General features: G+C 42.2%; 2 protein-coding genes and 1 long non-coding RNA gene across 3 annotated transcripts in view; 2 read left to right on the top strand and 1 right to left on the bottom strand.

Moving 5' to 3' along the window:
- Positions 1 to 13,517, top strand: part of BUB1B (BUB1 mitotic checkpoint serine/threonine kinase B) — a 50,698-nt gene extending 37,181 nt beyond the window's left edge. The window contains exons 15-23 of the mRNA XM_005685483.2: positions 1,187 to 1,461; positions 3,664 to 3,797; positions 4,092 to 4,232; positions 4,581 to 4,681; positions 6,060 to 6,209; positions 7,819 to 7,961; positions 10,486 to 10,657; positions 11,437 to 11,543; positions 12,964 to 13,517. Coding sequence (XP_005685540.2) covers positions 1,187 to 1,461; positions 3,664 to 3,797; positions 4,092 to 4,232; positions 4,581 to 4,681; positions 6,060 to 6,209; positions 7,819 to 7,961; positions 10,486 to 10,657; positions 11,437 to 11,543; positions 12,964 to 13,195 — 1,455 coding nt within the window. The 3' untranslated portion in view covers positions 13,196 to 13,517. The remainder of the gene's footprint in view (positions 1 to 1,186; positions 1,462 to 3,663; positions 3,798 to 4,091; positions 4,233 to 4,580; positions 4,682 to 6,059; positions 6,210 to 7,818; positions 7,962 to 10,485; positions 10,658 to 11,436; positions 11,544 to 12,963) is intronic.
- On the bottom strand, positions 14,988 to 22,319 carry LOC106502533. The gene is made up of 3 exons (XR_001296157.2): positions 22,077 to 22,319; positions 16,171 to 16,246; positions 14,988 to 15,414 (listed from the first exon to the last, which is right to left on the bottom strand). It is a non-coding gene; the product is annotated as an uncharacterized LOC106502533 (long non-coding RNA).
- Positions 27,038 to 27,863, top strand: part of PAK6 (p21 (RAC1) activated kinase 6) — a 37,244-nt gene continuing 36,418 nt past the window's right edge. The window contains exon 1 of the mRNA XM_018054460.1: positions 27,038 to 27,699. The gene's annotated coding sequence lies outside the window, so the exon portion shown is untranslated. The remainder of the gene's footprint in view (positions 27,700 to 27,863) is intronic.

Genomic DNA, 27,863 nt, shown 5'->3' with positions numbered 1-27,863 from the left:
CTAAAAAATATAATGATAACGAATAATATGGACTAGCATATATGCTGTAATTTCACTTGTTTTAAAACCTCTTTTTAAAATGCATAAAATATGCTTGTGCATGTATCCTACCAGATGTATGTGGTCATAGCAGTTGTCTTTGGATAGTGATAACTGGGGACTTCCCAGGTGGCACGAGTGGTAAAGAACCTGTCTGCCAGTTCAGGAGATATAAGAGACGCGGGTTTGACCCCTGGGTCCAGACCCCCCTGGAGGAGGGCATGGCAACCCACTCCAGTATTCTTGCCTGGTAAATCCCAGGGACAGAGAAGCCTGGTGGGCTACAGTTCATAGGGTCGCAAAGAGTCAACACAGCTGAAGTGGCTTAGCACGCACACACCAGTAGTAACTGCAGTGGAGAAGTGGGAGGATCAAGTGTGGGAGGGAGACTTTTTTACTACAGATTCTTTTAAACTAGTTGACTTTTTAAAACTATACACTTGTATTACTTTTTAAAACAAAGGCATATTTTAAGTGTTTTCCATTATTTTGTACTTTTTTCCCCATATTTTCTATCATCATGAATTGTTGTTTAGTCGCTAATTCATGTCTGACTGTTTGTGACTCCATGGACTGTAGCCCACCAGGCACCTCTGTCCATGAGCTTTTCCTGGCAAGAATACTGGAGTGGATTGCCATTTCTTTTTCCAGGGGATCTTTCTGGCCCAGGGATTGAACCAATGTTTCCTGCATTGGCAGGCAGATTCCTTACCATTGAGCCACCAGGGAAGCCCATGATCATGAGTTACCTTTAAGAAATAAAATAAAATTTAATTATTTGTCATAGAATAAGACCTAAAAGCTAGGAGAATAGTCGATTACCAGAATGTATTCTAGGCCAAAGCCAGAAGAAAAATGGTATTGGTTCTTTGGTTCCTAGGTGAAATTGATTGAGGAGAAAACATTGTCCAGTATTTTTCCTTTGTGTGGAGAATCTTCACAGTGTATTTTTGATGAAATATAGTTTGCTGTTTTCATAATACAGAACCTTTTTCCTCAGATGTAAAAATGTACTTTTAAAAATTGTCTTTCTCTAGAGATTCTGTGTTAAAAATCACTTATCTAATGTCTCTTTCAGTAAAAAAGATAGGCCATTCATATGCTCATTGAAATGTTTCAGCTAAATTTTATGTGGTTTTTATTTCAGGATGAATTTACAGGAATTGAGCCCTTGAGTGAGGATGCTATTATCACAGGTTTCAGGAATGTAACTATTTGTCCTAACCCAGAAGACACTTGTGACTTCGCTAGAGCAGCTCATTTTGCATCCACTCCTTTTCATGAAATAATATCCTTGAAGGATCTCCCTTCTGATCCTGAGAGACTGTTGCAGGAAGAGGATCTAGATATGAAGACCTCTGAGGACCAGCAAACTGCTTGTGGCACTATCTACAATCCACCTCTCAGCATCAAGAAGCTGAGGTGAGTGGTAATTGTAGGTTGCACAAACCAAACTGTTTGAGGGCTCTTACTCTGTGTGTGCTTGTCAATTATAGCCATCAATTATCAAGCTTTTACTACCTGCCGAGTACTGTGCTAAGTGCTTTACGTGACAATTAAGCTCCTTCAGATAAAATGTTAATGGGATTTAGTAATTTATTTGAATATGAAGGTTAGAAGTAAATTTTTCAAAATATTTATTTATTTATTTATTTAGCTGCTCCAGGTCTTAGTTGCATCATGTAGGATCTTCCATCTTTGTTGCAGCATATGGGATCTGTAGTTGCAGCAGGTAGGATCTTTTAGCTGTGGCATGAGAACTCTTAGTTGCAGCATGTGGGACCTAGTTCCCTGACCAGGGATCAAACCCAGGCCCCCTACGTTGGGACCATGGAATCTTAGCCTCTAGACCACCAGGGAGGTCCCATGGAAGAAGTAACTGGGTTTGATTATGGTATCTTTGAGGAAACTCCGAAAGGGTACCTGAGTGGTAGAGAAGAGGCATATATTTTTCCTTTAATATTGAGTTTAAAATAATGGTAGAGTAGCTTGATGCTAATTTTAAATAGGCTGTCAGAGATATACTTTTCAAAAGTATCTTGTGATAGAGAGAGAGAGAAATGAAGACAGTAATAGCGGGAATGGCATCGAGAGCCAGGGACTAATAAGCCTTGTGATCTATCCATACTTGAAAGTCACCTAATTTAAACAAATTCCAGTTTTAGGAATATTCCTTAATTTGCCAGTTTGTGCTTTTAAAGCTGTATTTTCAAACTTTCCCCCCAACAAACTTTTCTCAGTTTCTAGCACATAGTCACCTTGATTAATTTCCTGTTTTCTTTCTTGACCTTTGCTTATTGAAGAGTTAAAAAGTCCAAAGAAGAGATAAAGAGGAAGAAAGCTAGTGTCTTAATCAGTTTTTCTCGGTCTAGTTTAGAATAGATGTAGAATAAGGCATTTGCTATAGATTAGGTTGTTGTTTAGTTGCTAAGTTGTGTCCAACTCTCTTGCAATCCCATGGACTCTAGCCCTCCAGGCACCTCTGTCCATAGGATTTCCCCGGCAGAAATACTGGAATGGGTTGCCATTTCCTTCTCCATGATAGGTTAGGTTGATAAAGCACAAATTTAATAGTTGGCATTGCTCATCAACCAAAGTAGATAAAGTTACCTAGATTCTGATTATGAATCTTTTTTTTTTTTTTTTTCAGGAAAATAATAGACTTTAAAGTGAGATTTGAATAGTGGATACTTTTTTTTTTTTTTTACTTTTGTTTACATTTATTTTTTGCAGCATTTATTCCCAGGCCATAAGTTTTTGTTTCTTTGGTTTCTTCGAGGGTATCTTTTTCTTCTATGCAACCTCCTTTTCTGGTTTAGGACCGATTTGTTCTTTTTCAGTGAGAATTGATCATCTCAATGTGGCAAGGAGAGCTCATATATGGGTTGATCTGACCATGAACTCTCTCAAGTCCTGTGCTACATCTTGAGGACCTTGTTCACCTGGAATGTGCTCAGTAACTAGAGAATCTATATCTAAGCCCTTAGGTTCAGAATTACTCTCTGCATTTTTGAGCATGTGCAGTAAAAATTCAGCACTCTTTTTGGGCCAGTAACCCTGCATCCAGCCCCACTGTTTAGCCTGTGCCCACATTACCAACTCTACCATTGTAATGACAGAATGGTACACGCTGCTTCTTTAAGGTGACATCCTTTAGACACTTAGCTGCTTTCGGATATGCATACCCTTAATGGCCTGGACAGTTTCACGAATGTTCTTAAAGTGAACTCGAAGATTTGAGCCTCTTGATTTACATGATTTTGTGGGGTTTTCTGGGTCAAATGAATAGCACACAATTTTTCGAGGTCACCTCAGGCCACTTATGCTTCCCAGGTGGCCCAGTGGTAAAGAGTCTGCCTGCCAGTGCAAGATACCCAAGAGACTTGGGTTTGATCCCTGGGTCAGGAAGATTCCCTGGAATAGGAAATGGCAACCCACTGCAGTAGTCTTGCCTGGAAAATTCCATGGACTGAGGAGCCTGGCGGGATACAGAGGTCGCAAAGAATTGAACTTGACTGAGCATGCATGCAGGTCACTTACTAGAAAAGAGCAAATAAAATTAGAACAAAGATAAGTTGATATAAATTATCCCTTTGAAGACTGATTCATTTGTGGTTCTTTCAGCCCAATTATTGAAGACAGCCGTGAAGCCACACACTCCTCTGGGTTCTCTGGATCTTCTGCCTCAGTTACAAGCACCTCCTCCATCAAAAGTCTTCAAATTCCTGAGAAACTGGAGCTCACTAGTGATGCTGCAGGTAGGTTCATATATACCATTTGTGAGGAAATATCTACATCTGTATCCAGTGAGCACTTTTTATCAGAGCAAACTGAGGCATATGTATTTCTTCTCTGGAGAAGTTGCCATAAATTGTGAAATCACTAGACTAAATGAGTACAAACTGAATTCAGTATCATAAAGACCTGAGATAGATGAGTGTTGTTAGATTAACAGTTTTGATCATGCAGTCTTGGGGGGGTTTTTGCCCTCCTTTGTTAAAATACCCATTTTGGTTTTAAGGTAATTTTTTTTTTCAACTTTTTTTACCCAGACAGCCCTACTCAGTCACCCTGGTGTTCACAGTATCGCAGACAACTGGTAAAATCGCTACCAGAGCTGAGTGTCTCTACAGAGTTTTTTGTAGAAGATAGACCAATGCCTAATTTGGAAATAGAGAAGGAAATTGAATTAGGTAAGTATCATTGAATGCATGGCCTTTTGTGTGTGACAGTATATAAATAAGTGACTATTAATACTTGAACTTGATGCTTAAGCACAATCAATATTTCTAGAACGTAAGAAACAGCATTATAGAAGTTGACACATTCATAAGTTTATGTCCCAGTAACAATAGGAATTCTGTCTTCCCCTCTTTCAATTTTTCCCCCTTTTCAATTTTTAACAAATGATTTTGAAAAGTGTTTTAGATGCTACTAACTGTCAAATATAAAGTTCCTTTAGCCCTTAAACCAGGAAATAAAACCTAGGGGGCTGTCCATATTCATAGTGATTTTTAAATGGAATCAAACCTTCTCAACAGATAATGAGGAATATTGCATTAGACAAGAATACCTGGTATGTGAAGATTACAAGTTATTCTGGGTGACACCAAGAAACACTGCCGAGTTAAGCATAATAAAGGTAGGACTGATTCTTTGTCATTTCATTTACTTCATAACTAACATCAGTTAAAGCAGTAATTGTGACTGCATGGCACCATCAAATCCCTCTGATAGTCTAGGAGCTGCCTTATATGAGTCAGTGATGCGTCAAGAAATCGTTCACCATTATATGCCAAGGGCTGATGTGAAAAATGACAAGATATTGTGTAAATCTGTTAAATACAACATGTTCAAACATGCTGGTATTCTATCAGTTTTATCTTCTTGAGGACATCTTCTGAAATTTCCTGGCTTCATTCAATCTGGAAGGAACACACACACACACACACACACACACACGCACACACACACACACACACACACACACACCACACACACACACACCACACACACACACACACAATATTACTTTGAAATTTCCATTCACCATCATCCCAGGGATTCATATTACCTCTTTTTTATATTGACTGCCTAGTTACCTTGGATCCCTGTTTTTTTTCTTCTTTCTTGATTTAACTTAGGCACTTGATGGCCTTTTCAACCTGGAAACTTCTTTAGTTCTGAGAAATTATCTTCAAAGAAAGAATTATTTCTCCTCTCAGTCTTTGCTGTTCTTGTATCCTAGAATTCCTTTTGTTAGGATTAAGGGTTTCCTGAACAGATTTCTTTAAAAATGTTACCTTTTTTTCTGCTGTTTTCTCTTTATATTTTTGCTTTATTTTCTGGAATGTTTTATCAACTTTATTTTCAGCCTTTTTACTGGGTTTTTCATTTCTTTTATCATGTATTAAATTTGTAAACTTTCTTTTTTATACTCAAATTTTTTCTTCTTCGTAGAATTCTTTCTTAAACTTTTTCTTCTTTTCCTTATGGCATTCCCACCCTCAGCAGTGCGTAAGTGTCCTTTAGTCTAGAGCCCTTCTGTTTTATATTCTCTAGGGAAAAAAGTGGTCTTCAAGAATGAAAGAGAGGCAATTGTTAGGCTGGGCTACAGGAGCCGGAGGGGTAGTCAGGGGTCTAACTTTCTCTTTAACAGAGTTCAACCCCTCCAGTTGTAGCTCCACATTGACCCTTACCTCTGTAGATAATTAGTGCTACCAGTTTTATATTACAGAAAGATGGGCTTGTGATACAAATTTGGCTTGCTGTCAGCCTTCTCTACTGCTAGAATCAGCTTTCTTGGGTCTGTTAAGTGGATTGTTACCTCTTAATATTCTGTTTCCAGCTTCCAGAATATCCTGCTGCTCTGTTCTTTCCTAAAGGTTTATGCCTTTTCAAATATCCCTCTTCTATTATTTCTGTCAGGATATCAGAAGGGCTGGAGGGAATGTTTTCAGTCTGCCAACCATTACCATAGATTCTAATGGCTTTTATTTTTAAAATATATTTTCTTACAGGTATCTTTTCAACCTGTCCCGTGGGACTTTTATATCAACTTCAAGTTAAAGGAACGTTTAAATGAGGAGTGTGATAATTTGTGTAGCTGTTATCAATACCAAGATGGCTGTATCGTTTGGCATCAATATATAAACTGCTTCACCCTTCAGGTTTGCAATAATATGAAAACATACCATTTAAAATCCTCAAGTAGAGAGATTTGTATGACACTTGGCAAAGGAATTTAGTACACAATTCCTATTAATCTTCTAGAAATAGATTAATTAATTTATTTTCCGAAGTTATTTTAACCAAGAACACATTTAACTCTTTATTATGTCAATTTTCAAACATATAAAATGAGACAGAATTGTGTAATGACCCGGTCATTTATGATCATCACCAGCTCATGGCCACTTTTGTTTTAAATTCCTGGTCTGATAATTCCAATATCCCTGCCATGTCTGGCTTTGATGATTGTTAAAATTGTGTTTTTTGCCTCTTAGTATGCCTTGTAATTTTTCCTTGATAGCCAGACATGATGTACTAGATAAAAGAAATTGCCCTTTAGTAATGTGATGATAACATACGTGTGAGGGGAAGGAAAGTGTCGTACAGTGTTATTATTTATCATCTCTTGTAATGCACGTATGCCTTTGGACTGTGAACTTCACAACTTTCTGTTTCCTAAACTGCCCCCCATACCTCCCACCTGCCCAGCTTAGGTGGGACAAAATAGCTGGAGTGGGCTGGAATTGGGTATTTCATTTATCCAAGGTCAAGTAGACTCTGATAATATCCCAGTATGTTAGGCTCTGGTTAACTAGTTTCCCCTGAAGGCAGGCCTTATTAAAAAGAACAGAGTGCTCTGGCCTGTTTCAAATGTTTCTTTTTCCCCTCCCCCTGCTGGAAACAGTAGGGGGGTTTTTCTACAATATTTGCTGTGAAAACCTGATCTCCTAGAGGTAAAATTCACAAAAATGTGGGTGCTTCCCCCATACTTACAGATACTAGAAGAGTTGTTGATTTTTTAGTTTGTTCAGCTTTTTACATGTTCGGACAGAGTAGCAACTTCCAAGTTCCCTACATGAGGAATGGAAACCAGAGTCTATTTTTGCCATTCTTGTTTTATCTGTACTACCCCTCTGGATTATTTTTAGTACCCATACACAATATATCTCTTTTTTGACTATGCTGCAGGGCTTGTGGGAATCTCAGTTCCCCAGCCAGGGATTGAACCAGGACCCTTGGGAGTGAAAGCCTGGAATCCTAACCGCTTAGGCCACCAGAGAACTCCCTACAATATGTGATTTTATTCTTTGGACTATTCTTAAGACAATTTTATGGCTTTTTTTTTTTTTTTTTTGAGATTATTTCTCCGATCATTTTTATTTTATTTTTTTTAATGTCTCTGAAATTATTTCATTTCTCATCTCTTTTTTTAAATTGAAGTATAGTTGATATACAATGTTATATTAGTTTCAGGTATACAACATAATGATGGTTTTGCTGCAATTGTGATGGTAATATGAATTCTCCAAAATTGTTGGCATGAGGATAATTTTAAACTACCATTTATATAGAGATCCTACTATGGGCCAGCCTCACCCTGTATGAACAGTCTTACTGGAGAGCAGCATTGTTAAAAATGGGACAAAAACCAACCTACAAAGGAGCCCACATTCTAACAGAGAACCAGGAAGAGTACAGAGCAGCAGTAAGCAAGGTATTGACTATGTCGCCCCAATTTAAATAATTTTCTGTTCCTTCTATTTCCAGGATCTTCTTCAACACAGTGAATTTATTACTCATGAAATGACAGTATTGATTATTTATAACCTTTTGACAATGGTGGAGAAACTACACAAAGCAGAAATAGTCCATGGTGACTTGAGTCCAAGGAGCCTGATTCTTAGAAACAGGTTGGTCCTTTTCATTCTCTTATAATTCTATCAGCTTTGGCTTAAAACATGGGTAGTTTCCATTTTCTCTTGCCTTTTGATAAATACTATATTAAAGAATACTGTATGTTAAGAGGATATTTGCTTCCTAAAAGTCAGTAGTCACTGAGAATAGTTTAAAAGTATTCAAAGGAAAAAAAAACACACACACATTGAGGAAATAATCCAGAAAAAACGATATCACTCCATTGTGATGATTCCTGTTTAGAGAGATGTAAAAGATAAATATCTGTGGAATGTGAAGCAGGTTGTCCAGTGTTTCTTTGTGTGGGGCCAGTGCAGAACTAGGTAGGTTGCTAGCAAAGTTGAGGCACTGCTCAGTTTCAAAGACCAAAGTTTAAATCATACCAAGCTGAGGTAATTGCTGAGAGGAGTAAGTAAAACCAGAGTGCGAATGCAAACCATGCCAAGAAAAGGGGCTTAGTGTTGAAATCCAGTTTAGCCATCAAGTTCAAGGAAGGAAATTTCAGAGCAGGAAATAAGAGATGAAACCCAGATACTCAATTAAGAAAATATAGAAAACATTGAGGCATAAACAAGGCAAAAATGGTCAACAATTTTTGTTTTATGGAAGGGACTAGAGGACCAGCACACCCTCCTAGTGATCATTGATCTCATGATGTTTGAGTAAGCAGTGTAGTTTAAAGATGCTTTTTCTATCCCAAGCTTGTGACTTGGGTAAGCAGTTAATTTTCTCTTTGAGGTCTTTGGTGAACACTAAAAGCTGGAATCATTCTCTACATTTCTCCTGACTACTTATTCTGTTAGAAGAAACTGAATTAGACTCCAGATCATAGTTGGCATGGAAATTAAATAAAAGAATCTCCAATGTATTTCTGCAATCATAACCAAAAGGACTAGAGCTTCCTACCTTCTTTCCTGAGATGGTGGAGTCTTAAAGGCTTCCCCAAGCATAATACAGCAGCATTTCTCATCCAGAGTACCACAGGTACTTAGTGCGAGTCTGGTCCAAGCATTTCAGGATTTTTTTATCTATTCCCCTGTAATTACCTCCCACCCAATTAAATACAAGTTACAGTCAACCAGTCATTGTGATCACCAAAAATCTCCCCATATGTTTCTAAATGTGAAAAACCCTGGTATAGTTTTTATTTTGATTCTGTTTCACAGCACTGAAATTTCAGAGGGATAGTACTAGAGTTCACAGGGCTTTTCTCAGGAATTGTAGGCAAAGAGATTTTCTAAGCCTTTTTAGGATGGGGCATTTGTATTCTGTGTATTTAGATATCCTCTCAGTCCCCCAGGACTCTAGAAAACCACATAGTGTTCAAGGGACATTGCCTTTTAATATGTCACAACTTTTCAAATTTGATAGGAAATGTTGTATAGATTCACAAGGAATTGAAAGAGCCTTTTGAAGTCACTTAGTGCAGTTTCTACATTGTGTGTGTGTAAAATGAGATCCAAGAAAGTGGAATGTCTTGCCCAGGGTAACAGTGAATGGAAGATTAGAGAGTTAGGAGACCTTTCTGCTTTTCATTATTCTAAGAAACATTTTCCTACCTCTCCCAAGTTTTGAAAATATTTGGGGATTACAGTTTTATGGCCAAAACAAAATTGTAAAGAAAAATGGGAACAGTTGTAAATTTTAAAGTAAAATAGATAAGCTGGTGCTGTGGAGGTATATGTGATAGGATTAATCAAAGCCTCTATTTAGAAATATAGGACCTGCCATTGATATCAATCAGGAACTGAGAAAGCCGAGAAAGAAAAGGAACACATAAAAAATAATCCATGTTTTCCTCATATAAATAATTCCTATATCTCTTTGGAGAACAGCTTTATTACATGGAATAGGTAATTCCAAGGAAAATCGGTAGTGATTTAGTGCTATGAAGTTGTGTGTGTGTGTATTTTTTAAGGAAATAAGGGTTGGAATTACAGATAAGTGTAAGATAGAGTATGGTATTAGTTTACTGTAAACAGGATAGTTTACAGTATTTTGTAAAGGTGTCACTTTACCAAAAAACAGTCTTAGGTTGTTTTTGATTAAACTCAATGAAGGAGTCTGAATGACATTCAGAAAGCCTAATCTATAATAGTAAACAAGAAAGGCTATGCCACCTGTAAAAGCTTAATTTCCTCCATCGTAATCCTTGGTAGTGTATGAATTATTGCTATTATATATGTTAATATCTATAGTACAAGGCCCAGGCCTGCCTTCTGCTTCTGGTACTTAGTTTATATAATATGAAAACTCGGTAAGTGTTCTGTTGTGACCATGCACTTTGGCTTCTATAGCTTAGGCCAGTAAACCACTCAACATTCCCCAGTTGGGTGGATACAGGCACTTCTCTTACAGGTGCATTTTCATAACTAACCACTTGAGGGAGCTATTGGCATAGCTAAAGCACACCTGCAGTACCTCCTTTTTTTCTTTGCTTTTTTTTTTTTTAAAAGACCAGCTATGCAGCTTCTTTCGTGGCCTGTTTTTTTAATCTCCTTCTCTTAAATTTGGGCTTAGAATCCACGATCCCTATGATTTTAATAAGAACAATCAAGCTTTGAAGATAGTGGACTTTTCCTACAGCGTTGACCTTAGGGCACAGCTAGACGTTTTTAACCTCAGTGGCTTTCGGACTGTACAGACCCTGGAAGGACAAAAGATCCTGGCTAACTGTTCTTCTGCCTACCAGGTAAGTGTAAAATAAGCCAGAGCAAATATGGAGAGGGTTTCTTAATCTCTTTCTTACCTAAATAAGCCATGAAAGCTAATGTTTGCTGATACTATCTCTCCTGAAACAGATGACCTAGTTTTCATATGTCACCAAGTCAAGCAAAATGTACCATTTTTCTGTCACAACACTGAAGAATATACACATACACGTGCAGACACATGACTAACTCAGTAACCTAAGTGTCAGGGCTGTTTCTACCACTTATCTGTGTTGTATTTTGTAAATCATTTTCTGTGATCTTCTCTGTAAAATAAAGATAATAGTTTGCTATATATACATTAGAACTCTTGTGAGGAATAAATGAAATAAAGTATATAAAAAGAACATTAGGACAAATGTAAACTGTTTTATATGGTGGCATTATATGCAAAAATCCCTTTTGACTCAGCTCTGGATATATGGCATTTGCTGATTGAATATATAGCATAACCCTGAACTAGTCACGTGCAACACATTTAGATCACAGCTGGAGTCCATGCATATTTAGTAGGTATACAAATTTGCATTTGACAGTCCAGATATTTTTGTTCTTAAGGATAATTCCTAGAGTTGGCTCTGCTGCTCACTTCTTTGGGGAGTTTCTCCCTTCACTGTAAGGATAAGAACAGTCTACTAAAATGTATGTCATAAAATAAACTGAGCTAAGCACTGTAATGCCTGTCAACTTCCTGTATAAATAAACTGGCATCATAGTGGCAGAGAGTGATTTTAGCTGATAGTGCTCTTTGTGATTTCAGGTAGATCTGTTTGGTATAGCAGATTTAGCGCATTTATTATTGTTCAAGGAGCACCTACAGGTCTTCTGGGATGGGTCCCTCTGGAAACTTAGCCAAAATATTTCTGAGTAAGTATTGCTGATTTCAGGATCTTTGCCTGTCCAAATGATCTTCTCTTTATCTCCGGTGCTCTCTCAGCTTTGACAGCTTGGTTTCTTAATCCAAATGCCATGATTTCATTAATTTTAACCAGTTTTCATTAGATCTTCAGTAGAGTACCTTGTGCAGGACAAAGGAATTATTAATAAAAAGGGAATCAAACTATTCAGCTTCAGGACATTATTTTGAACCTAGATATATAAATATGACATATAGGTTGACTCTGAAAGTCTCTCAGTTTAGACGTCTTAATAGAAACATTTTGTGAGAATAATTTCTAACCAATTGGTGTTAGTCTTATACCCCTTTTTAATTGCTTTTATGAAAAGGTAATAAGCATCTCTTGAAGAGAGTTAAATTTCTAAATTACATAATAATTTTAGGCTATTATTTATTTAATGAATGAATAAAACCAAAGCAGAGAATTGAATCTCCTTGGTGAGGAAGTAAATGCTCTCTTAGTAAGAGTTGCTCGGTCTTAGAACCTTAGTATTCCCTCAAGCCTGCTCGTAATACTTAATAAATATCCCATCTTCCATCTTACCTTATCATAGCTGTTAACTTCCCAGAATAAGTATAACAATCTATCACCTACTAATAGATTCTTTAGTTAAAAGAAAAATCAGTATTGATACTTTAATACCACTTTACTTCCATTTTCCCCTCCCAACAATTGAATTGTTGTCTTTCTTTACTCAGAATTTGGCCAGTCTTATTTGTCTCTAACATATACTTTCAAAATGGGTTTGAAATATAATTAAGGCATAACATAGGATAGAGTTAGGTATCTCCAGTTGGTTATGGTCCTAGATGAGTCTTACACAAGCGGAAGCAGGTAGGGGCAGGTGGGATTTTCTAACAACCTTGCCTTATACAATAATAGAAGCTTATCTGTTTAAAAAAAAATTTTTTTTTAATACAAACATCATAGACTTAAGCAGTAGTTTAGTTTCTTCAGTCGAGCTTAAGATTCTGCGAAGGTTGTAAAGATAATGAACTACTGGGCAAGGGGAGAGAGGAAGCTGTCATCTTTCTAATGACCTAGACATTAGGAAAGTTAGAGGAGAGGAGAGAAATTTTGTTTTTCTTCTAGTTGTAGAAGTGCTGCATCTCAGTACATGGAAGAAATTTATAGATTCAAGTGAAAGATTTTCTTTCCCTTTAGGTGCGTTCATTGTATTATAACTTTTCCCACTGTGGTAGTCTTTTTTTTTTTTTTGTAGTTTCACCTTGCGCTTTCAAAGGACACTATTTGAGTGATCTCTAACCCTAGAGTTAGGTATTACCTTAAACCATGTTGGTGCATAAATGTACCATTGAGTTAAACACAGAAAGAATTCAAACTCCTATGTGCCTAATCTTGATGAAAATGGTTTTATATATTTTTAGGCTAAAAGATGGTGAATTGTGGAATAAATTCTTTTTGCGGATTCTGAATGCCAGTGATGAGTCCACAGTGTCTGTTCTGGGGGAACTTGCAGCAGAAATGAATGGGGTGTTTGACACCACATTCCAAAGTCACCTGAACAAAGCGTTTTGGAAAGTGGGGAAGTTAATCAGTCCTGGGGCTTTCCTGTTGCAGCAAGATAGGCAGTCAAGCCTCTCACAGATTCCTGCCTAAAATCAACGGTTGTACTGTGGAACACTGGATCTGTGTATGCTGTGGTTTAATTTAGGTACACTACTAATACTTTTCTACTTTTTGATAGAAGTATATTTCTAGGTAACTGGCATTTTCTTCTCAACAATGTACCTACTCTTGGCCTTGACTAAGCTTAACAAAGAACAGTTTTATTCTAAATAGATTCAATATTAATGGGTACCTTGCTGTCATTTAACACATTTGCCTCAACTCTTCCTTGTACTCTTCCCATTTGTAATTTGTAACATGTATCCTTATGATCACTATGTATTTTGTAAATAATAAAACAGTATTTGTTAAATTTGTGCTTCTAACATCTCATCTACTTTTTGCCAACTAAGATAATAAATAGCCTTATTTTGCAGACAGGAGCTACTTTACCATGGAAATTTGTGTATTCTAGACTTGCAACTGGTATTATAGGATCATAATAATATAGAATAGCCAACCATTCCTGAAGGTGTTCGGGACTTTCCATTAAATGGTCTAGATTGAAAAGTAGATTAAAAGGCTTATACAAGGCCAAATTTTCTGAAGTTTCAAGTGGTAAAGTTGTTTTTATTATGTCTTAATGTTTTCATTTTTTTATCCACCGTGCCCCTTGGTCTACTTATATAATCTAGTGGTGCTGCTGCTGCTGGGCCTCTTGATAAGGGCTGTGTGAGTTAGGGGAAAAAAGGTTTTGAATGGACTTATAGCAACCTTTCAGAAATGGAATGATCATCATTCTGTTACATGCAAAATGACTTGTTAGGGGCAAGGTTAATGAAGGATTAGAAGAAGGTTTTTCATTTGAAAAATTTGAAGGGGCAGAATGTTAGAATAAAACGATGACTGACACATGGACTCATTTGGGAGTGCATAGGTCTAGATAAAGTATTAGACCACTAAACAGAAGCTTGAATTACATCAGGTTTGGAGATAGGGAAGAAAATCAGTAGAAAGGGCAGTGAAACTATTTCATATCTAAATATCAAAATTATCAAATGTGCCTCTTATGTTGGTGCCTTTTTTTTTTTTTTTTCTTTTTAACTCTAGTTGTCACTGTTACTGCTCTAAAATTGCTGGAAAGCAGAAGATTCTAAGTATATCTTAACTAAAAATATTTAAGCATATATACTTACTTGAAGCACTGAAACATGACTTGCATCTGAAGGATAATCAACTTAGAAATTTTTGCTCTTAACCAAAATATGACTTTTGATACATTTTCATGTTTGTTTCTTGTACAACTAAAGATATAAAATTATATACTGTATCTTTTATGTAACTGAACCCATCTATCCCTCTGCTGTTCTTTGATTTCTCAATCCACCGCTTTGACATGTAAAGTCATTACTCTGAGGCTGGATGGTAAATTTAGATTCTTTCTTAACATAGGCTTAGCTTCCATCTAGTGAATTTTTCAGCAGCCTTGACAGCATGACTGACAAAGCACTGCTGTATGGATAAAGCTTTATTTCTGAAAGTCTGCTTGAGGAGAGGGAGGGAAATCTGAGGAAGTTAATTTATTAGGGAACTTGGAACTGTTTTGGTGCCTCTTCCTGCATTCCCCATCCCTTCCAATCCTTTGTTTGTAGAGGGAAGAAAATATTACCTGGTCAGTTAGAACCTGTGATGTCTTCATTTTCTCTTGAAGTGACCCGAAGTGACGTTGCTCAGTTGTGCCCGACTCTTTGCGACCCCGTGGACTGTAGTTTACAAGGCTCCTCTGTCCATGGAATTTTCCAGGCAAGAGTACTGGAGTGGGTTGCCATTTCCTTCTCCAGGGGATCTTCCCGACCCAGGGATCAAACCCAGGTCTCCCGCATTTCGGGCAGACGCTTTACCGTCTGAGCCATCAGGGAAGCTTCATTTTCTCTTAGCCTGAGCATAAAACTATAAAGTGGGCATGTTTGCCTCTTCCTTATAGTTTATGTTGTTTGTCTTGGGAGAAGGAAGCCTCTGTTTGGCTTCCTTCAAATGGTTATTTCTTGTCTCACTAAGGCAGTGATAGTGTAATGATGGACCTGAGGAAAAGAACACAGTTGAAAAGATTTTCACTTTTGTTTGAACAGAAACCATGGAAATACAGTGCCTCACCGTTCACAAAGTGTACATCCACTGATTTTCTTCCACTGTTAGAGTCTTCACCCCCTGTGACAGTTGCACAAGAAAGCTTCCACCCAAGTCATGGTGCTCTGCTGCCAAACTTGAATCTGGAAATAAAGGAGCTCCCATAGCATTAGGACTTTGACTCTTAGCTGGGCTGTTATCTCAAGATAGATAAGAAAGCCTTTCAGAGGGTTAGCAAAAAGCTCTTTGAAATGACTCTTGTATTTAGGCTAAAATCTTTAAGCAAAGACAGCTTCTATTGCTTTGGAAAAAGGGGAATTCTTCCTCCAGCCTCACCAACTTTTACACCAAATTTGCTTCCAATCTGGCTTCTAAAATTAAGACTTCCCTAGTGAGGAAAATGCATTAAAAAATATATATTTAGTATGGCAAACTTCAATCTTAATGAGGTTCTTGGTTCCACCAAAGATATAAGAAGCTACAAATATTTAATAGGATAAAGGTGGCCGTTCAGGTAACTGGTATTGAAGCATGGATTAGAGTTTGAACTTAATTAGAGGATGAACCAGTACCAGCACTAGTTCATAAAGTGTGTACACAAGCTCAGCTGTGTCCTACTCTTTGCGACTCCATGGGCTGTAGCCCGCCAGGCTTCTCTGTCCCTGGTATTTCCCAAATAAGAGTACCAGAGTGGGTTGCCATTTCCTCCTCCAGGAAATCTTCCTGACCCCGGGAGTGAACCCAGATCTCCTTGGCAGGTGGATTCTTTACCGCTGAGTCACCTGGGAATCCCTAACTCATACAGCACCCTTCTGCACATTAGAAAAAGGCTGCTCCTGCTAGTGGACTCAGTCCCTCCCTACGCACCATAGCTTGACTGGACTGCAGTCCCCACTTACCCGCTCAGCCTGGTGTGCTTGTGCAGTGAATACATTGCCCTGCCATATGCAGTAGTCTTTCCTGTTTCACAGCTACCTACAAAAAAACAGTTAGATCAAAAACATTAATGTAAAAAGCTGAAAATATACTAGATGACTTTGTAATCTTTTGTCTGTGATATAAAACCAAGAATAAACTAAGAAGATTGCTATTTATTACTATAATAGATAAAAACCAAAACCTAACATAGTCACCTATCTCCCCTCGCCCCTGCCAAAAAAAGAAACTCTAAGCTCAAACTAGGAATAATCACTGGCCACATGTTTGTGTCATTTTTTCACTTGCATTATCTCAAGGTCTTGTAACTAGTCTCTCTGCTCCCCGCCCCACCCCACCTCCAGTCAAAGCAGAACCCTCCAGTGGCTTCCAGTGTCACATAGCTCAAAATGGCAAGACTTCTCACAGCCTGCAAGACCCTGCCAGGTCTAACCTGGCCATTCCCTCACCTCTTCCCTGACTCCTTTTCCTTCCTCACTCCACTGTAGCATGCCCACCTCCTTTCTCTTCCTTAAACATGCCAACTAGTTTCCTTTATGAACTTTTAGCTTTCCATCTCTTCTGCTTGGAATATTCTCTCCCATAACTTCACCTGCATTACTCCCCTGCTCCCCTTCAGGTGTCTTCTCAGATAGCCACCTTATCAGAGGCCTTCCCTAGCTGTTCTGTACAAAATACCACGCCTACACTTACACACACTGCTGTTCTGCTGTTACTCTATCGTTCTTTACCTGCTTTATTTTTTCCATAGCACCTATCACCTACCTTTTCCATAGCGTATATAGAAATGTATTTTATCCTTTCCCCCTGTATCCCACTACTAGAATTTAAGCTCCTTAAGGGCAGGGATTTCCTTTGTTTTAACCCCAGTGCCTAGAGCACAGTCAAAACACTATTTTATACCTAAGGTACAAAGAACTCTTAAAAAAATGAAAACCAGTAGAAATAGACAAAGGGCATGAACAATTCACTGAAAACACTTCAATGGCCAACATATGAGTTGTTCACTCTCATTCCTAATTAAAACGCAAAACAAATGGGAAATTTTCATCATTCACATAGTAAATGGTTGAACATTGTATTTGTGAGGGTGAGTGGAAATAAGCACACAGATGTTATTAGTGGGAGTGCAGATTGGTACACTACTAGGAGGTGATTTGGCAATATTTAATTTAAATCGGAGAAGTTTTTCCTAAGATTTTTCCTTAAAGAAGCGTTGGCACAGATGCCCAAAGATGAAGCACTGTGTGAAATAGCTGTCCTTCCTGCCTGCAAGTCTCATGAGTCCCACAGGGGTAATCAGTGCAACCAACCCTGGGAGAAGAGGTGCCTGAGACTAATGCAGAGGTAAAATCAGACCATTTCTGTAGGTGGCGGTGGCGCTTGGGCATTGGTGCTGAAGCCCAAGTCTTCCAATTTGGCATGAGCCTGTAGAGATGGCAGAACCTGAGTTAGACTTTGAAAGTAGAATTCCACACATTTCAGCTTATGTTTAAAAAAAAAAACAGGGGGAGAAGGTGGTTGTCTTTGAGGAGAGGGGCAGCGAGAGGAATGAATAAAGGCTTTTACTTTTCAATTGTGCATTTCTGAGCACTTTGAACATTCTGATCACTTCTTTTATGTCTGTGGGATAATCTAGGCTAAGAAATTATGGGCTATGGTTTTGTCATTTTTTCCCTTCTCTACATTAAAAAAACAAAAGCCCTAATAAATGTTGGGTTTCTTTTTTTTAAGCAGGAAATTTAGGAGACTTTATCATCCAAATATTCAAAAAAGATTAATTTGTAATTAAAATGAGAGAGTAAAAGCAGTTTTACATTACTGAAGATAATACATCTAAACTTCCATCTTTGGTATGTTAAAAATCCATACATGTTCAAATATTTTATAATTTTCTATTCAAAATGCTCTTTCTAAAATTAGCATCTTCCTACTCTTGCAACTTCCTATGTCTGAACTGGGATTTGTATGACAAAATTTGACTTTTTTCAAAACAAAAAACATAGGTTTCATATAAAAGGTCATTGAGTTTCCACAAACTGACATAGCATGATTAAGAAAAGAACAAACTAATAAACTCAGGCTAAATGTCTGTAAACATACTTTTTTCCATCAAAGCATACTACTTCCAATAGTCTTGCTGTTTAGAGGTTCCTACAGCAAAGTCTCAGCTCCCTAGCAGTATTGACCCCTAATTCAAATTGACTTCTCCATGGGAAGTAGTGGTTGCCCAATCACACTGCTAGTTCTCAAACCCCTTGTGAGCAAAGGACTGTCTATTAATTTTATATAGTCCTAGAAATTAGGAGTGAATTAAATATGTAGTGAGTTTAAAAAAAAAAAAAGTGAATTAAAATGTGAAAAATGTGGCCACAAGTTCAAAAACTAGTTCTATCAGAGTCTTGGTGAGGAGGAAAAATCTCTCCTAGGCTGCAGATGTGTCTGGAATCCTCTCACTTTCATTTCTAGTGTGTCACTTTGTGTATGTTTCTTTAATCTTACCGGCCTGGTCATGTGATACATTTAATTGCTTCAGTCCTACAATTAGCAAAGTGAAGATGGCATTTCATAAAAACAAATACCCATTAAAATCTGTGAACAGAAAGATGAATATACATTTGCCTTTGCATTTTTAAAACAGAATTGAAAAAACCTGGTAATTCTAGAATGAAGTGATAAAAATACTGAGAAGGATGACACATGAAGCTTCAATGAGACTGGCTCATTCCAGGAAATGAGACAGCTAAAGGTGAGTGAGTGTGTGGTACAGCAAGTCAAGGAGTCCCAGAGAATTGAAGGAATCAGGCAGGCAGAAATATGAGCTGGGCAGAGCAGACAGAAGTTAACTGGCATTGCTAGGAGAGACCTTCCAGATCACCTACCCTGTCACTGAACAGATAAGGAAGCCACTCGCTCAGAACTCACCCAAGCAGGCACATCCAGTTCCCTACCTAGCATGTGGACAAGTAGGGTAGGCCGCTGGTGTAGCCCCATAGCTCCTGGCTGCATTACACCATTAGTTGCCTTGGATAGGTGCGTGTACATGTATCTTTTTATAGCTGAGTTACAACTTATATGTGGTGCTCACGTTATAGGGGGTCAGCTTCACAGGGATAATAAGACCTACCAGAATCTCCTCAATATTGAGGTGGCCCCCTGCCTATGGTGCCACTGCTTGGAGGTTAGAGATGCTGCCTCTGTGGCCAGAATGCCTGGGTTTAAATCCTGGCTGTGTGGCAATGAACAAGTTACTTATCCTCTCTGAGCCAGTGTTGTCCTCTATAAAGTGAAGATAACCTGAGTGCCTACTTTACGGAGTATTTAGAACTAAATAAAGCTTTTAGTACAGATGCTTGTAGATGTTTATATTGGTTTAGTTCTAACGTGGTCCAAAGTCCTCTGGAAACTTCTCGAGTAAATTGGAACCTCAGCTAGATTAGGGCCTTACTATAATTTACTGTACAGAGTACAGCTAAATCTGTAATATAATAAAGGCAGTTGAAAGAAACATGATGTTCTGTATTCTAAAGGAGAAATAGTTATTTCTGTTGGGAGCGACCCTCAGGAAACCAAATAATTGTACTTAAAGAAAACAGTCTCAAGATCAGCTGAGTTCTAAGCTTTCAGGAAGGTCCATCTAGTCTCATCTTCACCCCACAGGGCTGTTTCAGTCCTGTCTGCCCTGATGGTACATATCAGGCAGGGTCTTGCTGCCCACACTGGTGGGAAGCAGGATGCAGATTCCCTCTTCTTTAACCATCTGTAGATGTATCTCACTCTTCTGCCCTCGCCTCTCCTTCACCAGGGGAAACCCCTTCTGGCTTAGGCACAGGGGCTACTCACCCCATTTAAGGCCAAGATATTTAGTCTCTTCCTGAGACTCTTGCTGCTAGAGCTTAGGCTTTCAGAACCATTTCTATATTACCTTCTGCTGCATCCCTCCCCTGAGCCAGTGGATGAAAAGTGACCACTTGCTTGCTAGGAAAAAGGAAAGCTAGAACGCAAGAAGTCCTATGAGTTCGATTCATGAACTGGAAAACCTGGGCTGCAACCCCAGGTCTCCACACTGGCTGCTTGATCAGGGTGGGTCAATCTGCCATCTGTAAACTAATGCTAAGCACTATTGTGAGAATTAACACAATATGGTTGCTAAACTTGAAAGTTCCATGGTTCCTGGTAAGCAGTGGATTCATCTCTGTCTGCCCAGCAGTCAGCCCAGAGCTGGGTACAGGAGGCAGCCAGAGCCAGTGTAACCCGTCGTGGACTCTACAGCACAGTGGAGATACCTGACATTCCTATTCACTCAGGTTTCGAGCTGCAACCTGTTGACTCCTGTTCTGCTCTTTGTTGGAACATGTTCATTTACCCTCTTCAGGACAGCAAATACTCTCTTGGAATGTGGCAAAAATGATTAGCCAATAAATATAAACTCTACTGAGGATCCACTTTTAATGTCAGGCACCATGAAGGATATAAAGAAATAGAGGCATGCTCTCCCCCTTCAGAGAGTTTATAATTTAGTTAGTGGAACAGGATATTATAGGTTAAAGGCTAAGAGAATATAGAGGGGAATATGTCAAAGGACATCTCAAGGTAAGGCTTGACCAAGAGCTAAGGAGTTGAGCAGATGTGTTGGGACACTTTGAAGAAGGCAGGGCCAGCATGGGTGTCCCGGGGTCATCAGGGCATGGCAGGGATTGGAGCTTGTATCAGGTAGTTTTCAGCTGCAAAACTCAGAAAATCTGAACTAGCATAAGGGGTAAGAATATCTGTTATCTCACATGCCAGCCTGAAGCCCAGCAGTTCACAGAAGACCCACGCTCTTCCCTATTCCTCCATTCTCTGCATGTTGGCTTTTGTCCTCAAGGCTGGTCCCCTTCTGGAACCCAGTTGGCTCCCACAGCAAGCCAGACAGCTTGGAGCAGCGCAAGGAAATTCTTCCCAAAAACTCTTCAGCAAACTTGCACTCCTGTCTGGATTGTCACATGCCTAGGGTCTAAACCAGTCCCTGATAAAAAGAAGGGAATTACCAAGATTGGTTCAAACTAATAGAGATTACCCCCAGGGCTGGCGCCAGGGAGGAGCCCTTCCCTGAGCACACAGGAAGGGGAAGAGGATACATGCAAATAAGCTGGGCTTCTTCCAGCAAATCAGAAGGGGGATATGAGATAGATTTAGAGAGGCGACTGGTAGTGTCTTGTGCATGGGTGGTGTTGGGAAGGAAAAAAAGACAGAATTTTGTAGGAAAACACCACCCTGGACTCTGAAACGTTGCCTGGGTTCAAACCCCTGCCCTGTCACTTAGAGACCAAGCAAGAACTTCAGGAAGCCTCAGATTCATCACCTCTAAAATGAATTAGTTAATAGTTCCCAGCTAGATTGTAAATTTCATGAGGACAGGGACTTCTCCACAAAGTTATCCCTAGCGCCTAGCGCAGAGTTTAGCACCTAGCAAGTACTCAATAGCTATTTATTGAAAGGACTCATTAATTGGATTGTTGGGAGGATTTAATGAGTTAATGTGTGGCAAGGGCTTAGCACTGTGCATAGCCTCTAACGTGTGCTCAAGAAAATGAGTGTTTTGGCAGTCACTGAGGCAGTAGGAACCCTCCATGTATGTGCTTCAGCTGCTGTCCTTTCTCCTGTGCTGCCAGGCTTGTCACTAGCCCTTGCTCGTTGAGCAGAAGCTCAGGTATGTCTGGAAGGCTCTCCTGGGGCAATGGGCCTGGGATGGCAGAGGCCATCACTGTGCACTTGGGACTCGGCAGTTTGCAACTTTGCTCTGACCAGTTTCTGAGCCAGCCCCCATGTTACCCTTAAACGCTTCAGGGTTAATCCCCTAAAGCCTCCAGAGACCAGCCTTACTCACCTCTAAAGCTGTATGTGCCCGAGTGGAGAAGGGGTGCCCATGTCACCGACAGAAGGCTTTTCTTTTTAGCTGTGTCTCAAGTGAAGTTTCCTCTAGTCCCTCCTTTTCCCTTCTCTGACAGAGGGCGTCCAGCCCCTCCCATCGAGGCTGCTCCCAGGAAGTCTCATTTCTGGGAAATGCCACTGCTGGACCTGCTGCCAGCCACTGAACTGGGAACTAGGGGTGGCCCCTCCTGAATTCTAAGTCTGTGTCCTTGCCACATAGCAGTGAAAGTCAGCCAGAGGCAGCAATCAGCCCAGTCAGAGCAGGTTGTGGCCAGACCTTGACTGAGTGGCCCCCTTTAGCCGAAGGGTGCAGTGTCCCCCGGAAACAGTCACGCCAAAGCTTCCTGCCTTGGCACAAGGTGTCACAGCAGGGGCCAGGGCTTGCACGCCAACCCTGGCTTTGCCGCCACCTAGCTGATTCAGGGAAAGTTATTTTAACACTCTGAGCTGTAGACTCCTCATCTGTATGAATTGGGATAATGATACCTCCCCCTTGGTGTTTTAAGGATTCAGTGATCTAACAAGCAGGGAGAACCGAGCCTTCCTACTTTACTTCTAGTCAGAGGGCCGGTGCAGGGCCTTCTGTCAAGGCCAGAAGGGCAGTGGCCAGGCAGCAAGGCTGTCGGCCAGCAGCGATAGTAATTCCTGCTGCTGCTGCTAAGTCGCTTCAGTCGTGTCCAACTCTGTGCGATCCCATAGACGGCAGCCCACCAGGCTCCCCCGTCGCTGGGCTTCTCCAGGCAAGAACACTGGAGTGGGTTGCCATTTCCTTCTCCAATGCATGAAAGTGAAAAGTGAAAGTGAAGTCGCTCAGTTGTATCTGACTCTTAGCGACCCCATGGACTGCAGCCCACCAGGCTCCTCCATCCATGGGATTTACCAGGCAAGAGTACTGGAGTGGGGTGCCATTGCCTTCTCCGGATAGTAATTCCTATTGGAGTCAAATTGAGTTTTTCCAATTTCCTTTTTTATTTTTAACTTTACTTTACTTTACAATACTATATTGGTTTTGCCATACATCAACATGAATCCGCCACAGGTGTACATGAGTTCCCAATCCTGAACCCCCTCCCACCTCCCTCCCAATACCATCTCTCTGGGTCATCCCAGTGCACCAGCCCCAAGCATCCTGTATCCTGCATCGAACCTTTGTTGAAGAAGCATTCCTAGAGAAAGTCCCTAACAGCAGGCTCTCCTACTCCAGGAGCACGGTGGAGAGTCCCACCAGTCACACTTGCAGCCCCCGGCCAGGCATTCTCCACACACCTTGCTCCACCACCAGGGCGTGCCCGTTACCCTGGGCTTCTCGCCCCACTCCACCCCCACAGGAGGGAAACGGGGTGGAGCGGGAGGAGAGGCACAGTAGGGGCCCAAGCACCCTTATATGACAAGGCCTTTTAAGCTCCGTTCCACTCAGCACCCGCAGGACTTGGCTGGTCCTTCTCCCTTTTGCTACCAGCACCTTGGAGGGTGGGTGGGGGCTCTGGAGGCATCTGCTACGAGAACCCCACCTGCCCTGTGGGAAGCCATTTGGGAAAATCTCTTGAAGGTGGGGCCCCTACTTCTGACCTGGAGGCTGCGGGCTGAGGGCCACCTCTGAGGCGACACCAGCCCTGGAATGCAGGCCACGGACCTCCAGTGATGACAGCTGCTCGTTCGTCCCAGCCCTTCCTTTCCGGAGCCTGCCCCAGCTTGGGATGGCAGTGGGGCAGGCAGATCTGTTCCTCCCTTCCTGGCCCTTTGGCAAGAGGTGCTGACGAGTGTAGGCAGGTGGAGACAGGCCCGCACAGCCGTCAGGAAGGCCTATGTGAAGCACCCTCTATACACACAGCTAAAGGAGGCGGGAAGTGTAGGAAAGAAGCTGAAGAGCTAGAAAAAGCTGGCAGTAAAAGGGCATTTTTTCCCACACGTTAGAACCCTAGACTTTGTTTCTGAAACTTGTTATTCTTAAGGAAAGCCTGGGAAGCATTTATCTACGAAAATGTGAGGGCTTTGCTATTACAGGGCCTTTCCAAACCAGTTCCCAGATGATTTGTTTAAAGCCATTCGGTGGGATATTTCGGTGTAAGCTTTCAATCCAGTGGAACCTGACTCACCAAAATGGTGCCTACCAGACAAGTTGCTTTTGAGGCTTTAAGAATATCACCATTTTCAACAGTAAAATGGAGAGAAGTGAAAGACTGTATTAATTAGTTGTAAGGACACCATCTAGGCCGATTCACACGCTGCCACTCCCTGAGAGCCAAGAGTAAAAGACAGAAAAACCCACAGAGACAGCACCGCTGCTGCCTTGGACTGAACGACAGATACCTCACTCTTGGGGCTTCAGCAGAACGGGCCTGCGGGGGCGGCAAAGGGAGCATCACCGGCCTGTGAGGAGGAAGGCTGAGTTCCAGTCCCGACTGCTTCTAATATCCTGTGTGGCTTTGCTGAGTCACCTCATCTCTGGGGGCTGCAGTTTCCTCACCTGCGGAAGGCGGGGCAGGGCTGATGATTTGAGAGTCCCCTGCAACTCCATGACTCACTGTGTTCCAAGTATACGGGGGGCCAGAGCACAGAACCTCCTCACGCTTTCGTTCACTCATCGAAGTATGCGTGAGCATCTACTGTGTGCCGGGCACCATGCTAGGGCTCCTGCCCCCAAGAGCTCAGCCTGCTGGGATCAGCAGAGGTGACCCGCTGGGCTAACAAAGCGTGCAGAGCACCCAAGCAATGGCCCAAGAATGCAGGCGTCTGCCCGGCTGCCCCCTACAGGCGGCAGCCAAGCCTTTGAAGGGTTTCTTCCAATGGCTGACAGATTTCCGCTTTTCTACAACCTGTGAGGACAGGGGTCTCAGTTGGCAGCAATTCTCACCAAATCAAGAGTCCCTGTCAAAAAAAAAAGAATCCATGCAACATTACGTAGAGGAATGAATGAGTTCTACTCTGTGCAGGCGTCAGCTTCCCAAAGTCCCTGAAGACAAGACTAACAAAATCAACAATGTCTATCAATGATTATCACTCTCAGAAATTTGGAAGGATGAGCAAAAGCGGCCAAGACCCATGGTGACCCTTGACTGGTCTCTGAACTCCAGTACCCTTTCCTTTGGGGCTTCCCAGGTGGCTCAGTGGTGAAAAGTCCACCTGCCACTGCAGGAGCCACGGGAGACGTGGGTCTGGTCCCTGGGTCAGGAAGACTCCCTGGAGGAGGAAATGGCAGCCCACTCCAGTATTCTTTCCTGGAGAATCCCAGAGGAGCCCGGTGGGCTGCAGTCCATGGGGTTGCAGAGAGTCGGACATGGCTAAGTAACCGTGCACTCATGCACGCACCGTTTCCTTCAGCGCCTGCACCCTACTCTTCTTTCCCACCTCATGTGGGTAATGGGAACCCTTGACTAGGCTACCCTCTGCTCCACCAGACCAGAGACGCACCAGGTGGAGCACGCGGTGGGAGCACCTTCCATCCAGGTGGGGGAGGCATGGAATCTGCAGAGTCAGGTCTGATGCCTAGAGACCTCTGTACTGCCTGGCCTCTGTCCCGGACTTGATTCTCCAGATTTCTCATCAGTGCTGGAAGCTAGTTACCTGATGCCTGTCCAAAAAAATCCCTTTTCTGCTCAAGATGACTAGTAATTAGAAACCCTAATTGAGTTTTTATGACTAAACAGGCCACGTGGTCCCACACCGCACAGCTCAATCAAAATGTCTATGTGTGCAGCCTGAGACCTTCACACAGAAGGTGACTGGGGTCATCGTTTTGAAGATTAATCTGACGCCATTTGGTGGGTGGATAAGAATGAGCCCCAAATAGCACAGTCATGAAGCGGAAAGCTGAGAACCTTCATGTTTTCTGGGCTCTCAGGATGAGCAGCTCCTGTGCCAGGAGCTTTGTTCATTTATTTCCCACAACCCTGTAGGCAGGTGAAATCATCCCCATTTTACACATGAGAAAATCAAGGTCCAGGTGGTTATATAACATGCCAAAATTCACTGAGCTGATGAACGGTAAAGCTGGGATGTGAACTCGGGAAAGCTCAGAACCTGGGCTTTTAACCAAATACCACACTGTTTCTTTATGGAAGAAAATTCATGAAGTTTTCAAAAATAACATGAGCAGCCTAGTGCCACCTTGGATGTAAGGGGCGGGGGTGGGGAAGCATCGAGGGGAATGGTGGGTTTCCATCTGGCCATCAGCAGCAGTGGGCACTGGGGTGGGAACTGGCTGGTGAAGGTGGTGCCCATGTTGGCAGCTGTGACTTGGGCTCTGGAATGAGCATTTCCAGGTTGATGGTCAAAACCATGGAGAGGATGGTTTTCCAACAGGACCGTGGGCGAGTTTGGGAGAGAGGAGCAGGGGGCCGAGATTGGGCTTAGACACTGGGAGAAGATAAAGAACCAGTAAGTGGATGGGTGGGTTCAGGGACCTGGAGGGTATTGTGCAAGACTGAGCTCTCCCTGGCCCTAGGGGAGCTCAAGCACCTACCTGCAAAGGCAGATACTTCAGATCAGGGGCTGGGAAACAAAGGGTCTTTGCCAAGCCCTGAAGCTGATGCCCCTGCTGCCCAGCACCCTCTATGTGCAGCTTTCTCACTCTTCACAGCAAAACCAACCGAGACCCCAAAAGGGGCTCAGCCAGCTGTGGCCCAGCAGCCAGGTCTTGCAGCCCTGGGTGCGGGAAGCCCAGCAGGTCCGGGGCTGCAGAGGGGAGGCTCGCTCGGAGAGCACAGGCAGCCCTTCCCCCTCGCCTCCCCCTCAGTAAAGGAAGGCAGGAAAAAACGTGTGTTTATAAATAGCTCCAGCCCCAGCTGATTTGTAAATTCAGTGGGTTTTTTTTGTGTCAATGACATCACCCTCCTCCCCATGGCAACCCCCGACGATATCAAAATTGCCAAGCAACGTTGGAGCAGCTCGGCGCCCCAAACGAGCAGGTCGCTGCCTGAGGATTTAATGGAGAAATCCCAAAGTGAGCCGGGGTGCTCGGTGGAGGAGGGACAGGCGGCCAGGGAGGAAGCTGGAGCCCGCCTGCCGGGAGCCCTGGGCCAGCTGGGGCCCCGTGGCCGCACTCCCTTTGACACCCTGCTGCTGCCGGCTGCAGGGGGCAGGGCATTGCTCCCAGCCTGAGGTGCTGGGAGCCAGGAGCAGCTATCCAGGTGACTAAGCCGGCCCACGGGCACTGAGTCACCCGCTGGCCTGGAGATTTCTTCCTTCCCTTTTGCATCTGATTATTTTGGGAGCTGGAAACTTGGAGCTGCACCTGGGTCCCGCCCCTTCCAGCTCTCCCCTCCCTACCTGGGGCTCCACGGAAGATGGGACCTGCCACAAGCCTGCCGCCACCCCCTAAGGATATGGAAGATGCTGTGAGGGCCCGAGGTGCCCAGGGAGAGACATCAGTCGGCAAAGTGCAATAGCGGATAAGGTGATGAGGCGGCCTGTCCTCTGGAGGTGTCGGGAGAGAAGGGGAGTCTGGTCCAGCCGACCAGAGTCCTCCTGCCCGGCTTTGAACACACCTCCTACAAGATATTTCCATAAATGAGTGGCTCCTAGGGTCAGAGTGGCACTTGGAGATCGAGGCTGGATTGGCTTAGGCTGGCCTGGGGAAGGTAGGTGGCTCTGCTGGGTGTGGCCCCACGTGTATGTGTGTGTGAGAGGGAGAGAGAGAGAGGAGCAAGTGTGTGAGAGCAGACCACAGAGGGGCCAGTGAGAGTTGGGGGTGGGGGATCCGGCATCCATTCACCCTGACCGATGCTGGGCCTGCCCAAGACGC

The sequence above is a fragment of the Capra hircus genome, chromosome 10 (assembly GCF_001704415.2).
Source record: "Capra hircus breed San Clemente chromosome 10, ASM170441v1, whole genome shotgun sequence".
NCBI lineage: Eukaryota > Metazoa > Chordata > Mammalia > Artiodactyla > Bovidae > Capra > Capra hircus.
Note: the sequence above shows the minus strand (reverse complement) of the source record. Positions and strands in the feature narration are given on the sequence as shown.